Raw genomic sequence first — 18103 nt, 5'->3', positions numbered from 1 at the left:
ATTAGGTCTTCTTTGAAAGGTTGGTAGAATTCACTAGAGAAGCTATCTGGTTCTGGGCTTTTTTTCTTATGTAGACTAGGGGCTGTCCTAAAAATTCAGCTTATCAGCATAACTCAAATCAAGGAAACTTCTTCCTCATACATCTCACCACAGTTGTCAGTTTAATAACTGGATACAACACTTTCAATTGAGATTCCCCAAGTACTGCCAATACCTTCTCCTTTGTCATTATCTGCTTAGCTTCTCTGATTTTTTCCTGGTTCTGACTCTAGATTTTTTTCCTGAGTTGTCATGTACCTCCAAACAGTCTTTCTCAAACAGCTTTTCAGATACCCCCTCCATCAGAAACCATTCTTGAAATAGTTACAAGACAGAGATCAACTTTGAGCTCTCACTCAAATGCAGTGAAATTAACTTGTATTTAGTTTTGCAGAGTCATAAGCAATAGGAAATATATAAATGTATGGTGAAAAATACTGATGATACCACTAGTTATTCTAAAAAGAAATTTATTAAAGTATAAGTAATGTGAAAAATGCAAGTCTGCAATTTTATATCACTTTACATATTTATATAATTTCACTAAAATCTACAAAACTATAATGTTATCCTTGCGGAAACGTTAGCAAGATAGGATGCCATATGGTTACCTCAAATAAGTGGGATATTTCTTTAAAAACTAGATAAAGCTTTACATTTTTTATATATGATTTTTAAAGTCTTATCTGGATTATTCCTTAGTTAACACATAATAACAAAGCCAAGATTTGAAGTCATTGTAAACATTGTTGGCTCAGTTTTGTCCCCTGCATGAAGTATTTTGTTGCTGAGGTCACTAGAATTTGAAAAATATGTGATATGGAGAAAAACCTTAAGATAAAGTTACTTTCAAATTCAATTTTATCTGATCAGAGGGAGACTGAACTTACTCTAATAACAAGATTTTAAGACATTATAAATCTGTTAAAAAATGAATCATTAAAAATGAATCATTAGATAAAAATCTTAGAAATATTTTAATAGATGATATTTGAGACTTTTCCAATTATGCAAAAAAAAAATTGTGGGATACTTTGTAAGGATCTCATGCTACTAATGTGGTTGTCAGGGTTTTGTCAGTGTGATGATATTATGCAAGTTGGTTAAAAATTAATTGAATTCAGAGTACTGAATGTCAGTCTCAAGGAATAAGTGCAGGAATAAATATAATTGACAAAAATCCCCAGTGATTCTTAGAACCAAGAAAAATAGACAAACACTGATCTAGCCCAAATGCACTCATTTTTCAAACAAGACTTATGAATTGACACATACTCAAGAATACAGTTAATCTGTTAAATTCTAATAAAAGTCTCTTTGTGAAATTCAGAACTTAATTTTTTTTTAAGACAAAAATGATCTTGTTGAAGATCTGGAATGTGCCTTGTATGCTATTTCTAAATCAGATGAAGACATTCACTAACATTCAGTTTTGCCCATATGGAAGAATTTTGCATGCATTAAACCATGACATTAAGTATGGTCATGGGAAACGTAGTGTTTAATCCACAGAATATGAAGCACCCATAGCACTAGCCTTTTTTGGTTCAGTAATGTGCTCTTAATAAGCAACCACAATATTACATGTAAATGATAACTGCAGTATCCCAAATCATATCATCTTTTAGCAGAATCCCTAGCCCTGGCTTTTCATATGACTATAGACAGATTGCAGGTCAAAATTTTTAAATGCTCTATCAACTTTGTAGAGATCGAAACCATTGCATATCATAGTATATTTGCACCAGTGTTGTATAGACAAAACCTCCCAATGAAGAAAACAGGCAAGAAATATATATTCTCTATGTGCAATAACACTTTGTTCAACATAAATTTACTTTTAATTCAAGGATATGCTTGGTACAAAATATGCTTGTTTTTGGAAATAACAAAAATAAGCTGTACTCTTTTTCTAGTGATACTTCCTGGATTCTTGGACAAACACCCCTTAGAGGCCCATGCTGATGATGCATACAATAATTAGTGATGTTGCTTTGTTCAAATTCTCAGAATAAACAACCCAGAAGTGCGCACAGTGAATCACGAAGTGTCCCTATTTACATTTCTGTAACTGCAGCTGAATACAAGTTTACAAGCTGAAAACAAGTTTAGCAGAAAATCAAGAAAGCATAAATGGTTCATGTGCTCCCCTAAGGAAAAACTGATTTGATTATATTATAATATTAATATACTATATCAGAGAAATTTAATTTCCATTCTTCTAAGACTCTTGCTCTTCACCTGCCACAATTACTTTTTTCAAGGAGTAAATGCTAGGGTTTATACATATATATTACTTATTAATATGCAGATTCAATTAGTTCTATGGAAGCTGTTAAATTCAGATTTTATAATGGGCTGTTAATCTTCAAACAGATAAATAACTGTATCTGGCCAGATACACAGTCAGAGGCATTAATTTCAAAACCTAAACCAACTTAAACAAAAAAAAAAATGATTTTCATTTGCTCAATTTTTTTAAAAAGCAGCTTCACAGAAGATGTGGAACACATACACATGGAATATTATGCAGCAATCAAAAAAGATAAACTCATGCAATTTGCAGCAACATAGATGAAGCTGGAAGGGAAATGCTCAGTAAAATAAGCCAGAAAGAAAAAGAAAAACACTGATGGTCTCACTCACAGCAGGAATTTAGAAAACCTAAATAAGGGACCAGGAGGGATTATGGTCAAAAAAAGATGGGGGTGGGAATTGTATGGGGACTATAACCAAGATGAAAAAGCATACATTGTGCAAAAATGAAAAATGATGTAAAATATATAAAATAAAATGTATAAAAAATATATACATAAAGTAGCTTCACAGAATTGACATCCAAAAAGCCATAAATATCTAAATTGTACAATATACTTTTTCATATGGTATAACCCCATGAAATCATCACTATAATTTAACTAAACATATTTTCATCACAAATATTCCTTTTGCTCCTTGTATTGGCTCTATCCTGCCCACTCACACTTCTCTATCCCTGACAATCGCTCATCTGCTGGTTGTAAAACAATAGACTAGTTTGAATTATCTAGTATTATAGACAAAATCATATGCATGTACGATTTTGTGTCTTCTTTCTGCATAAATATTTTAGGTTCATTAATATTGTATATACCAATAGTTCTTTTTTTTATGAGTAGGAAGTATTCCATTACATAAATATACCAAAATTCATTTATTCATTCACCTGTTTGTGGACATCTGGGTTGTTTCCTGTATGAAAAGTATAGATTTGCAAACAAATCTTTGTATGGACATAAGCTTTCATTTATCTTAATCAAATAACCAGATGTATGAAAGCCCCATTGTAGTGCTCTCATTGTGATTTCTAATTTGCAGTAATACAATCACTACTGATAATGAACACATTTCTCTGTGCTTATCTGTCAGTTATTTATTTTCTTTAATGAAGTGTCTATATGAATCCTTGTCTTTGATACTAACTGGATAGTTTGTTTTCTTGTTATTGATTGTTAAGGTTTCTTGCTAAACTTGTAAGTTCCACAGGTTTTTTTATAAAGTCCATCAGGTTTTCTACATGACAGTAATGTCACCTGTGAATAAATTTTGATTTTTTTTTCTTTTCAATCTGTATGACTTTTATTGCTTTATTGTCCTCAGTGCAATTTTCAATAAAAAGAGTGAGAGTGACCCTAATTGTCTTGTCATTTTGATGGTAATTGGAGGTATTTTTGAAATGCCCTTTTGTCACACTGAGGAAGTCATCTTTAATTCTCTATTTTGTACAAAGGTTATTTTGACAATGGATTTGGCATTTTGCCAAAATCTTTTTGTGCATCTATATGACTATGATTAAAAAATTAACATGGTAGTGTATTACAATGATATATTATCTTTAATGCATTGTTGATATGGTTTGCTAAGATTTTCTGGAGAAATTCTTTCATCATTCAATGACTTAAAAGAGGCTTTATTTTACGTTCATTTTTGAAAGGCATTTTAGGAGGATTTTTTTTTATAATTTCAGTACTTTATGATGATCCATTATCTTTTCACTTGTACTATTTCCAAAAAGAAATCTGCTGTCAATTTCACCTTCTTCCCTCTATAAAATGTATCGTTTTTTATTTGCTTTTTTTTTTTAATATTTTTACAGTCAGAAGCGTGGGAGGGTGAGAGAATCCACCAGAGGCAGAGGGGAGAGCAGACCAGGCAGACTGAGGAAGTACACTGCTGAGGGGAGCAGTGGGCAGCAGGAGAGGTCTGCAGGCCATGTGGGATCCTCGCCCAGCGGCCGGGGATCGAACCGGTGCTGCAGAGGCTGCGGGCAGGTTCGCAGCCTAGCTCTCAACCGGGGAGGCCCTATTTGTTGCTTTTAAGAGCTTCTTTATATGCCTAGTTTTTCACAACTTGATTATGGTGTCGATATAATTTTCTTCATGTTTCTTTTGTTTAGAATTCATTCATTGATTTTGGCTCTGTAAGTTTATAACATTTCATCAAATTTGGAAAATTTCTGACCATTATTTCTTCAACTATATTTTTCAGTCATCCAAATCCTTTATAAACTCCACCTATGTATATGGAGCTCACCAGATCCTGCTACACAGCTCACTAATGCTTTAGTCTTTCTTTCTATGCTTTGTTTTGGACAATTTCTACTGTAAAGTCCTCAAATTCACAGATCTTTTCATTAACAATGAACCTGCCATTAGTCCCATTCAGAATATTTTTTTCAACTCAGAACTAGAAATTCAATTTGGATTCTACAATTCTAGGTAACACTTTTCATCTTCCCCTTAAATTTATGTAGAAATAGAATAGCCAAGTAAAAACTCTTAATCTTCCATTCTGCTAATTCTAACATCTGTGTAGCTTCTGGGTAGATTCTCATTCACTGGTATTTTCATCATGGTCATCCTCTCCTGCTATTTGCAGGAAGTTTTTGATTGATGGCGTTTGCTTACATCCCATATTCTGATTTTCACCTCACTGAAATGCTTAGCATTTTTGTGTTGTTATAAATATTGTTGAATGCTGGATTCTGATTTTTGCTTTGAAGATAAATTTGCCAAGCCCAGAGCAATGTTTAGTCTACTGCTGAGTTCTCCCCACTACTGAAGCAGGGTCTTTCTGAGAACTCTAACCACTGCTTCAGAGACTGCATGGCTCTCCATATTGGTTTGAGGGAAAGGCTGTACTTCCAGGCTGATCCTCTTGGTTGGGTTCTTCTCCATTCTCAGGTCAGTTCTTCACATGCATGGGGCAATCATTTAGAGAGAGCTTCTCTACTGTTCTCCATACAGTTTTCTCCTGTGATAATCTGTCCTGAGAACACAAGTCATACTGTTTTCTCCAGAATCTCAACTCCATCTGATCAACGTAAGGAGTTCCTTCCGCCTGTAGTAGAGAGCAATGTAGCACAGCCTGGAAAATCTCTCGAGCAGGAAACTAGTGGAAACTAACAGAGCCAATTTCTCTGGAGTCATTATATATTGTTACCTAGTGTCCAATATTATGAAAGCCATTATTTCATATATTTAGTCTATATTTTAGTTCTTTTCAGGAAGAGGCATTAATCTGGTTTCTGCTAGTTCATCTTAGCAAGAAACAGAAGGCTCAATTTTGTTTTAAAGCATTATGAGTTTTCAGTGAATATTTTAGAAGACCATATACATAAAAAAATTCTGGGTATGTAATCTGAAGTTTAAATATCAAAAAGATAGCACAAGAAGTAATATAGCAAAAGAATATGAAAAGAGCAAGGCAACCCTTCATTCAATTGGAATGATGTATCCTGTTGTCATTTTCATATCAAACAATAAACACATTATAACCTAAATACTGGAAATGTACTCCTTTTTGTGATTCACTTTAAAATGATATAGGGGCCTCCTGGTGGCGCAGCGGGTTGAGCTGTGAAGCTGTGAAGCTCTGAAGCTGTCCACAGCCGCTGCAGCACTGGTTCAATTCCCGGCCGGCCAGGGAGATACCCACATGGCATGGCAGACCTCTCCTGTCTTGCCCACTGCTCCCCTCAGCAGTGTTTTCAGTTCTCTGCCTGTTCTGCTCCCTTCTCTGTCTCTGGGGAATTCTCTCACCCTCCTGTGCCTCTGGCTGTACCCCAGTTCTTGTATAAATAAATAAATCTTTAAAAAAATAAAATGATATAGTTAAGTGAATGAATCCTGAGATTATAGCACTTGTACAAACACCATTTTCTCACCTAAGTGAATGTGAGTATTTTTTTTTTTCTCTCAGTGCTCCGATTTTCTTATAATGTCACAATTTAAAAAAAGTATCTTTGGATTAATTCCTATAAAGCACTTATGAAAGTAAATGTTCAATGAATGCCATTTTCTCCAATATTATGTTTTCCATTTCAAATTAATACTAACAGAATAATTCATGCATGCATAAATCATAACCTGAGTTAAAACAGCACACAGACTTAATAGAGCCATTGTTATTTTCTGGTGACATGCTATGAATGGGGTCTCTGCCTCCAAGGTCCTGACTCCCTACTTTCCATTATCTTTTGTTTGTCACTTCAAAGTAACCTTTGCAGAGAATTACTCTCAAGTACAGAAGTCCTTCAAATTTCCTCTGCCTAGTGCCTACTAAATAATGGGTAGCCTCTTGACTCTGACATGCCAGACTTTGTACAGTAAGTTCCAACTCTGCTCTTCCAGCTTCCTCTTCTGTTTTCCCTCTTACTGTATCTTATTACCACACTGGATGAATAAGTCCATAAACATTAAAGGACTTTCACTATGTCTGTCTCCCCTTTACAGCCTATTTTCTCTAGTTGGGATCCCTATCTTTATGCGTCACATGGATGTGGTGTCTCTACTGTACTACGTGGAGTAAAGGGAACACAAAGTCAAGATAAAAATATCTCTGCTTTTCAACGAGTCACAGGCAAGTAAATAAGGAGTTACAACACAATGATGAAGAGAGCTATTCTAGAGGAATGAAATGTATGATATTCTGTTATGTGTCACACCATATGTATCATAAGAAGCAAGTGTGTCTAATTTTGCCTGAAAAGTAAGGTGAGGCGGATAAGGGGGCAGGTGATGATTAAGGAAAGCATCACTGAGGAAATGCTTTGAGGACTGTGTGAAGCCCCCTGATTTACTGTCACAGTTTGCAATATTCAAGTCTGTTGACTATAGGTACCACTGGTAAAAAAGACTCTATATATGATTGAGTTATATTGCGAAGAGCTTAGAACAAGATTTTGAGCATAAGGAAGAGGGAGACCAAGACCGAAAAGATCAGGTAAACAGAAACTATACTAATAGTGATACTGGTATTAATGGTAGAAATATGTTGAAACAAAGTAAGTAGGATCTAAAAATTCAGCTGCATACTTATAAGATGATAACATACAATGTATTTCAGTGGGCCTAAAAATCTGAAATGCCATTGTTAAAACATTCCATTTTAAATAGCCACCACATCTATCTTTTTGATAGCTAAGTAGCCAGTTAGCAGAGATTACTACCAACAATTATCATTTACTTACTACCACATATTACATCATTTAAATCTTACAAAATTAATCAAAGGTAGACATAGTAGACACATTACATATGAGGAACAGAGATCAGAGAGGGGAATTACATGTTGACGGTCACACTGGTCTTAGTAACATATCTGATTCTGACTATACCTTGTATTCCTGAAACAAATATCATCTAGTGGATGGCTACCATGGGCCAGGCACTCTTCATATTATGTGTCAGGAACTTAATACATGATTGCTCTTAACATTTCTCAATAACTCTATGAGGTAACTGCAGATGCAAAATCTTTTATCTGAAAGCCTTGAAGACAGGTGTTCTTTATGAATTTATAAGGTTACAGATTTTTTAAATACAAAGTGTATATTATATAACCCCCTCTCTGTAGACAAACACTTTTTGAACTTCTAACCAAATTTAGCTAACCACTAACATTTTTTCTCCTGGTTTTGAAATAGAACAAGAAAATACTTGCAGCTTTACATAAATATAAAATATTTGATTATTTTAATTTTCTTTTTTTTAAAGATTTATTTATTTATACAAGAACCGGGGTATAGCCCAAATGTGCAGGAGGGTGAGAGGATTCACTAGAGACAGAGCGGGGAACAGAACAGGCAGACTGACTGAAATACACTGCTGAGGGGAGCAGCGGGCGAGACAGAAGATCTACTGCAGCATGCGCATTGCTCCACGGCCAGCGGGGATGGAATCAGCATTGCAGAGGCTGCAGACAGCTTTACAGCGCTGTGCTCAACTACTTGCACCACCAGAGAGGCCCTGATTGTTTTAATTTTCTATTCCTGGTTCCCCTGCCACTACACAGGTAAGTCCAGAACAAATAAATTTGTAAGTAATGACACTTAGGGCTGGAATAAGTGAGAATACTTATTGCTTCAATCCAAAGGAGTTTTGGGGCCTCCCTGGTGCTGCAGGAGTTACACACTCAGTGCTACCAATGTGAAGGCCCACCACAACTCCTGGCCAGGGAGTATGCCCACATGACATAGCAGATCTCTCCAATCTTGCCTGCTGCTCCCCTCAGCAGTGCATTTCAGTAGATCTGCCTGTTCCGCTCCCACTCTGTCTCTGGTGAATCCTCTCATCCCTCACACCTCTGCCCTGGACCCCAGTTCTTGTATGCATAAATAAAAATAAATCTTTAAAAAAAGGAGTTGTATAAATAAAGCATGAGGGTTTAATATCTGTCAACACTCAATCTTATTGCACAGATCTAAACAGAAGAGGCTTTAGTTGAAAAGTAGTCTTGGCCTCTGAGATAAGACCAATCAATGAACTGATATTCTCCCAAATATAAATGCTTATTTTATACATTTAAGCATCTCTGCTCTCAGTCTTAGCACTATATTTCCCTTTTCTATAACCCTCATTTTCTTCACTTCCTCTCCTTCCACTTCTCACTGTCTGCCTTTTCCCCCTCTCATTTTCCTTCGCGTTCTCAATGCATTCAAGATAAAGATGTCATCTGAGCTGGTGCCAAAAAGTTATGTTCCCACAGATCTTTTGTATTTCTCTGATGCCCATTTAAGGCTAAGTTTAGCTTAGAGAGCACAAGGTTATAAAATGCTCTTAATCGCCTCATGAGTGCAGAAATATGTGTGTGTGCTTGTGTGTGTGAGGGCACACGTGAGTCTGACATCGGTTGATAGTCACTTTCTCTCTTTGTTCTCAGGCTTTCATTCCCACTAAATCTTCAGAGTGAAGGAAAATGGAGACATTCTATTTATATGAAACAAGTATCAGCTCAATGACTGTGACAGTTGTTAATTAATGACGGGAGTTTAAATAATGTTGGTCAGCAATTTGATCACGATATGCCTTATAATGTCAATATAGGAATTAGTCCAATACTACTGTTTTTCCCATTATCAAGAATTATGTTTTATTTAATTCAAATTAACCTCAGGAAGACTTAACTAATTCTCCTTTAATCAGGAAACAGTTTTGAGTTCTCACATAAATTTGCTCCTACTCCTATTATACTATTTACCCTGTGTATTTCATTTTATGTTTATACATCATTAGTTCTGTTCTTTAAATAAATCATTTATTTCTCATTAACAGGGAACATATATCGTTTGCCTCTGTAATCTGAGTTTCAAGTAGTTAGCTTAATAGTAAGCATTGAACAGATATTTGATAAGCAAACATATAAACAAATTTACTTCAGAACGTTTCACCTTGTAATTTAAAAGGTACAAAGAAATAAAATACCCAAAACACTAGGGAAGAGAGGATATTTCTAAGATTTGGAAATGGGGGCTTTCTAAACATAATACCAAAGGAATAAATCATAAAAAACCTTTTTAGAGGGAAAGGAGAAGAATATATATAAGACTTAAATTTTCACACAGTGACACAGACGTTACATTTCTAGAGTATTTCCTAAACAAAATCAAGTACATAGATTTATCTACATAGATATTTATCACTGTATCACTAAAATATAAACCAACAAAACTAAAAGATAACCTGGAAATGACCCTAAACGTCAACTAGGAGGAAATACAATAATGGGAGGCAGCTGTATCAGAATTCTGAGTTTGAGATATTGAATCAAACTGTTTACTGTCCTGTCCTTCTATTTTCAATGCTACCATAAGATTGACCAAGGCAAAGGTTCCTCCTGTGAGATTCAGAAAATAGCTTTACAAACATTATGTGATCGTACAGAATGTAAAGTCCTGTAAATTTCTGTTCATCCACCCACATTTCTGGAGGTAAAGTAACTATAACAGCTGTTCATCCTTCTCAAACCTTATCTAGATTCTTTTTTTTTTAAAGATTTTTTAATTTTTTTTATACAAGAACTGGGGTACAGGCCAGAGGTGTGGGAGGGTGAGACGATTCACCAGACAGAGCGGGAAGCAGAACCGGCAGATGGACAGAAAACACTGCTGAGGAGAGCAGACGGCGAGACAGGAGAGGTCTGCCTCGCCATGTGGGATTCTTCCTGACCGGCTGGGAATTGAACCCGCGCTGAAGAGGCTGCAGACAGCCTCACAGCGCTGCGCTCAACCCGCAGGTGGGGAGGCCCACCTTTTCTAGATTCTAAGAACAAGAGTGGAGACTGGCAAATCTGGGGTTTCCTGAATTGGGAGCATCATATAGACCAGCCCTCACTGTAAAGTGCAGTGCAATTGTTATATTCTATTACATAATAAGATGTATTTCATAACACAAAAGAGCAGGATATAAGTACATTTCATGAATCAGAAGAGTAGAATCTAGTAAGAAAGTAAAGGTCCGATCTCTGTGATCTTAAGATGTGTAGTAGAATAAAACAACTCAAAGTATATCCTCCGAAAAGTTAAAAGTAACTCAATCCGATTGGAACAATTATGAGTAATTGCATTTTCTTGTTTCATTTTCTAAATTATTTCAAAATGAATGTATTACTTTTAAGTAAGGACATTATAATGAAAAGAATTTATTCTGAAAACTACTACTTATTCACTTCTTGGAAGTATCCAATCCACTGTGTATAGAATTCTGTGCAACAGCACCTTTTTTTCTCCCCATGTTCCACTGTATTCCTGGTTAGACTATTAACTTGCCATGTTACGTGAATGTGCATAGGTTGAAACAAGCCTAACGTGCACATTTGATAAATCTAAGACCATGGAGTTAACATTGATTAGTGAGTGTATGAGATCTTTCTGAACATACTTGGGTCTGGTCTATATGATGATCCCAATTCAGGAAACCCCAGATTTCCCAGTCTCCACTCTTGTTCTTAGAATCTAGATAAGGTTTTGAAGGATGAACAGCTGTCACAGTTACTTTACCTCCAGAAATGTGGGTGGATGAACAAAAATTTACAGGACTCAAGAATTTATAATTACATTGTAAGCTGCCATTATATAAACTTGAGTGGCAGATTGTAATTGACTTCTTTTAGAGAACGATTCATCAGTTATTATATTCAACCATAAAGGATCTGCTACACATCTATTAAATACTTAGCTTGGGAAGGAGCATAAAAATGCAGAGTTTATACCAGGACTCTGACAATGAAACACGAAGATGGGTTGAATCAATGAATGAGGTAGACCCCGTGAATGGAGGTATTTAAGCAGCAGTTGAGTGACTCCTTTTCAGCACACGTTTAGATTTTAAGTTCATGTATTATTTCCTATAACTGGATGATTTTATGAAAATTACCCTGGTGAGAGATTCATCCACTTTTCATTTTACAAAGAGCTTAAAATATGAGATTTATAAACATTAACATTTACAACTTGATCTCATAATTTCTTTTTGATGCAAGTTTAGGTTAACAGGTTTTTTTCTTAAAAACATCCATAGATTAAAAAATAAATCTCTAATCCTCCTTGTTAAAGTACCATTTTACTGAAAAGCATACATTCTGAATGAAGTTATTAAGCATAAAAGTATTTAAAAATTTACAGAATTTACACTTTTATAAGAAAATGATGCATAGAAACAATTGTAGCAGTAATTTATGCATAATTTAAGAGTCTAGAATATATTTCTAACAGATGGTCCTTACATAACCTTCAAGGAAAATTCAATTATGACATAAGGTTTCATCACTAAGTTAAAAAATTTGAAAAGGGTTTGGAGCAGGCATATCTGTGATCAAGTAATCAATGTATTTTGCCCAGATAGATTCTTTTCTTGCCTCCTCCCTTTCCAGTTTCTACTGACATATAATAAGATACATTTAAAGTGTTAGGGGGAAAATCCACTGAATCTTTATATAATGCTGATTTAATTTCTATGTATTCTCATGTATATATTGAGCGCAGTATTTATCCTTTTTCAAATGACATCTGTTTGGAGAGAGGAGCAACAGAATTCACTTCCTTTATCTGTGCTGGATATAGCTGAGCTGTCCACATTTTGCAATCAGTATTGGACACAACAACATTTATTTTTTTAATGCTAAGTATAAAAGGTCATTGTACATATCAGAGGAGTGAGAAGAGAACTCAAAGAGGTTCCAGCTTACCAAACCACCAAGACACAAGTTAAATACCATAATCGTGCCAGCCATTAGTTACCACTCAGTCTCTTGTCTCCAATCCGGAAACCGGTCTGCCAGAAGCCCAGATAGCAAGAAAAGCAGCAATGTTTTATCACTCCACTGACCCCAAGAGACCAATTTAAAGGGAAATTAAATGTGTTCTACATTAAGGAGGAAACATATCCTTAATTTTATAAGTACTTTTTAAGAGAACAAAGAAAATGAATTTTGAAATTCAATAATGGAAAAAGACAATACAAACTTTGAGTGTTAATAGGGCACTTGAGCCCATTCACTAACTTCAACAGAAGTTATTCATCTTGTATCTTACATGCAGTCAATGTTTTTTTAGAAAAATTATAAACTCTGTTTGCAGTAGGATTAGCTATTATATATCTAAAAATATTGAAAATATATTTTAAAAGTGTTGAAGTTCATGATTATAATCTGGGAAAGGAAATTACTAACTTCTTTGGAAGAAATGAAGCTTTGGAACTTCCATCTGAAGGACAGAAATTTGAAGGATTTTTAAGAAACAAACGCACATTTTAAAATATATTCAAGTCAATTCGTTAATTAATGTAATTTCTTTTAAAAACATGCTACTGTACATGTGAAATATATATACGTCTTTATTGAATTCCCATAAATTTAGTAAGGACTAACAAATCCAATGAATGAATAACTGTTGAGGAACAGTGATGTAATACCTGGAAGCCTCTAAATTGAAACTACCCAGTTCCTTTGCCAGTTAGGAATTGAACTTGAAATATGCTTCAGGATGAAAGACTGCAAAGTTTACATGATTTTCAGAAAAAAATGAACATCAGTTCCACCAATTATAATTATGTTTGAAATTTTTTTATTTAACTATTTTCTATTCTATGGGGTTTAAATAAACCAAACACCACCTAGGAAATTTGTTATTCCATTCTAACAAAGTATCTTTTTAGACTAACATATCATAAGCAATTTTTATTCTCAAAATAACATCTGGACAAATTTAAATTTATCCTAAGTATAACCAGGAACTCTGTCATTTGTGGAATGTATTTCAGGCCCAAAAATCTCAGTTACCTTAGGAATAATATAAATATCTTGAGGTATATGTATACAGAAAAACATATGCTTAAAAAGCTACATATATTTTACTTTTTCAACTTCACCATAAAATTCTAATTTCTCACTTTCTTCTCAAGATTTAGCCAGAATACCAAGGTGAAGTTTTTGTCAGGGTAATGAAAACAATTTTTAAAATATGAGGTTTCTTTGTAACCCAAAGCCTCCACACAAATATATATCAACACCACTATTTGTAATATTTTAATAACATAGCTTCATATACTCTAAAGTTTCACAACAAAGAAAGTGCTATGTAACTTTTGATGCTATGACAAAACCTGGGAAAATAAATTAAGGTGGTACTAACTTATGAAAGATTATGTAACATTGCTTTCACCTTAAGCTTAGTTTTATTCTTATAGTTTAGTACTCAGCGGTTATTGATCTCCTTTTATAATATGTAACTTCTTTGCTATGCCACTAGCAACCATCTGCTATTAGGCCATCATTAATACTTTCTGCTACCCACCAGAACCTCTGAGATCAGATACAAAACTATCCCTCCCGTGTGACTATGGGGAAACTTACACCATCCTTTTCCCAATGACAGAGTCTGATACATATATGTCAAACACATTAATACCATCTGCCTTGCCACAGACTGGTTTAAAAACTCAGCCATCAGCATATGAATTATTTCTAAAGGCTAATAGTGACCCATGGTTAAAAAAAGAGATTTTTCTCTCTCTAAATGTGAACAAAAAAGCATGCTGCCTCAGTTACTGCTGGCAGTCTCTTATAATTACAAAGAACTCCAAAGTAGGAAGAAATTGACATACCAAGGAAAGCAGGGCAAAGGAGAGAGTAACAAAATGAAAGACCTGATCATATCCTAACTGAAGTCTACTAGCTCTGGACTTTTTATTATGTCTTGTGATGTATTTTCTTAACGGTTAGGGCAATTTATGTCAATCTTTATTGGTTTGCAGTCAAGAAAATTCTGATTTAATTTTTTAAATAGAGGCAGCACTCCCAACTGTGACTCCAAATTGAATTAAGCACAGTGTTGGATTTTCCCATCAGTCACTCACTCAAAACTACCCAGGAACCATCACCCCCGAGCTGGCTTTCTGTACTGAGGTCACTGATGGAAAAAGTGGACACTTCTATTACTAGCTGTACCTGAAGATCTTATGATTCAAGTTATACAGGCATAATCAAAGAGAAATGGACATACTATTCTATTAGAATTTTAGTTAGCTAAGAAAAAATTAAGTAGTTTTGGCAATAAAGTAGACTCTCCAAAGGGAGGTTCTAATTTCACTCTTCTTACCTCTTTCACACTGTGGACCAGTGAATCCATACACACAAGCACAGCGGTTGGGTCCAATACAACGTCCCCCATTCTGACAACCATTTTCGCAGACAGCTGTATACAAACACAGCAAGAAATTCATTATAAAGTAAATCCCTAAGTATAATACAGTACAGCAGAGATGCAGTCAATAACAGATCTCATCTCTAAAATGCAAGTTACACTTCATATTTTGCATCTAAATAAGTACATTTAGGAGTATTGAGACAAAAGCCTACCTGATCATGTAAGTCACATTGTTTATTTATACAAGAACCGGGGTACAGGCCAGATGGGCAGGAGGGTGAGAGGATTCACCAGAGACAGAGCGGGGAACAGAACAGGGAGACTGATGAAATACACTGCTGAGGGGAGCAGTGGGCAAGACAGGAGAGGTCTGCTGCATCATATGGGATTCTTGCAGGCCAGCCGGGATTGAACCTACGCTGCAAAGGCTGTAGACAGCTTCACAGTGCGGCACTCAAATGCCTGCGCCACCAGGGAGGCCCAAGTAAGTCATATTGTTAAGCAAACATTTGATAAAAGTTCTTTTTTGAATTGGAGTCACAAGCACTGACTGGCTCTGATGCTCACTTAGTTGGAATCTAGCTATTCAATCCTCCATTTCAGTTTTATTAACTCTATTATCTATATTCATGCATAAGAAGGTAATTATAACATGGAGAAATATAGAAAAAGGAAGCAGGCTATAGGTAGAAGAGGAAAAGTAAAAAAAGGTGAGTGAAAATTCTATGGGAACTACCCCTGGGGCGGGGGGAAGCAAACATTATTGAAAAATAAATAATTATGTAAAAAATATATAAATAAAAAATTTTAAAAATGAAATAAAAAATAAAGAGGATATGACAATAAAGGGGAAAATAATCAGAGAAGAGGAAGTTTTAAAAAGGGGATGAACAGGAAAGGGAAAAACTAACATGAAAAATGGATGGAGAAATACCATCAATTCAGCAGTAAAATACTCAGAGAAAAAGCCAATATTAGAGAGTATATTCAGGTTATGGAAGGAAGTAATGGGGAGAAACTAGCTAGCGATATCAGTACATCATTTCATATAAAATAAACCCACAGTCCAAAAGTCTTAAGTAATGATGATATACTTATGCAGTATACACTCTCTTTGGTTACTTTATACTTGTGATGAGGCAGGCCAGGATTAGAAGTTGGGTTGGTTCTGAAGAAGCCAGTGAGCCACATGTAAACCTAAGTAATAGTCCTCCCCCCACCACCCGCCCTCAGTGTAACTCAGCTCAGCAGGAAGAGTCTGCAACAGCAAGTCTCCTAAAGGAAGCAAACTATGTGTCCATCAGTCAATGAATGGACAAAGAAAATGTGATAGAAAAGGAATATCATTGGACATAAAAATGAAGGAAATCTCTCATTTGTGATGACATGGATGGATCTTGAGAGCATTATGCTGAATGAAATAAGTCAGACACAGAGAGAGAATCATTGTATGATCTCACTTGTATTTGGAAAAAAACAAAACAGAACCAAGATCATAGACACAGAGAAGAGACTGGTGGTTGCCAGAGGCAAGAAGTGGAGGGTGGGTGTAATAAGTGAAGGGGGCCAAAAGGTATAAACTTAAAGTTATAAAATAAATAAATCAGGGATGTACAACCTGGTAACTATAGTTAATAATATTGTATCTGGGAGGCAGTGGGGGAGAAGTAAAAACAAAGAGGGAAGGAAGCACAATGTACAAGGGTGGTGGACTATGGGTGATTTGGTGGTGGGTGCACTATGGTGGTGGTAACTTATGGTGATATTCCAAATAATACCCCAAATAAAAATCAATATCCAAAATTAGAAAAAATATTGCATTGCATATTTGAAAGGTGTCAAAAAAGTGGATCTTAAAAGTTGTCATTCTAAGAAAAAAATGTGCAAATACGTACAGAGCTGAATATTATTTAGACTGGTTGTGGTGATCATTTCACAATATATACAAATAGTGAATCATTATGCTATACACCTGCAACTAATATTATGTTGTATGTCAATTATACCTTAAAAAAATAGTAAGTTGAAAAAGTTTCCTGAATGATCACTATTCAGAATTCTAGAAAAGTAAGGATTCCTGAAAACCATAGTGATGACAGCTAAATTCAAGACTCCTATCTTCTAATATACCAAAACTAAGAGTGAATCTTCCAACCCACCCACTCTGCTGAACAGAGACAAATAAACTCTGTCTTCACAGATGAAAAAGAGGATTATAGTCTACAACCTATGCCCCCAAAACAGAATTTAGGACATGAAGGGGAGGTGAGGGAACAAAGCACATTTATGTGCATTTCAAATTAGGACCTATCAGAAGTAGGAAACTCAGTAAATAAATTTGGTATCTAGAGATGCAATAACGCTGCCATTTCCCTACCAAGAATATGGAATTGTATTAATGATCAACATCCAGAAAGTCAACTACTCTGCTGGCAGTAGCAAGACCAAAACATATTTTGTGCTAAGAGGTGTCTTTCTCTTAAAGCATCACTACTGCCAGTGGTCTTAAAATGCTTTGTCTGCATCAGGCTTTGCTCAAAGGCAGAGTTCTGTGTGCATCTGCCTAGGACCCAAAATTTTCTGCTCCTTCACTTGTCCCCAGCTATGTTCTACAGAGCATTTCCAACTCATCGTTTTTGAAACAGGATTTGGGCAGAAAATTAGATGAATAAATGTAGAGGATAAAAGAAAAGGAATAAAGTTCATGAGAAGCGTGAGAAAGCAGGGGGTGGACAGGACCCTGGAAGAAAACAAAAAGCTGTCAGAGAAGTCTAAGTAGTGTGTAATTCCACAGAAACAACTGCCAGAATTTGAAGAGTTCAATTGTTAAAACATTGTACTGCAAAAGGGTAACACTCATCTCATGTAATTAATTGCAACACAAGGATTTTTTTAAATATTATTAAGACAATAGAAATGTGAACAAAATTCACTTTCTGGGACATATTCTCTCATTACACATGTGCTAGCCTTTAAGATGAGCATGGGGAAAAGTAATCAGGACGGACACTGAGCTTCCAACTCCCAGGAAAAAGAGAACTGTATAAACCTCAAGATGCTCCAAGAAAGGGTTCATTCAGTACAAAGTAAATTTACCCTAAT

The 18103-nt window shown here is 35.3% G+C and overlaps 1 protein-coding gene across 3 annotated transcripts in view; it reads right to left on the bottom strand.

Annotated features, from left to right (window-relative positions):
• The window catches only part of FBN2 (fibrillin 2), a 277965-nt gene that overhangs the window by 214160 nt on the left and 45702 nt on the right, over positions 1-18103 (bottom strand). For all 3 annotated transcript variants that reach the window (XM_037509420.2, XM_037509419.2, XM_054694452.1), the window contains exon 5: positions 14954-15049. In XM_037509420.2, coding sequence (XP_037365317.1) covers positions 14954-15049 — 96 coding nt within the window. The remainder of the gene's footprint in view (positions 1-14953; positions 15050-18103) is intronic.

The sequence above is a fragment of the Talpa occidentalis genome, unplaced genomic scaffold, assembly GCF_014898055.3.
Source record: "Talpa occidentalis isolate TD23 unplaced genomic scaffold, MPIMG_talOcc4v2.1 talOcc4.13, whole genome shotgun sequence".
NCBI lineage: Eukaryota > Metazoa > Chordata > Mammalia > Eulipotyphla > Talpidae > Talpa > Talpa occidentalis.
This window is presented reverse-complemented; position numbering and strand designations above follow the sequence as displayed.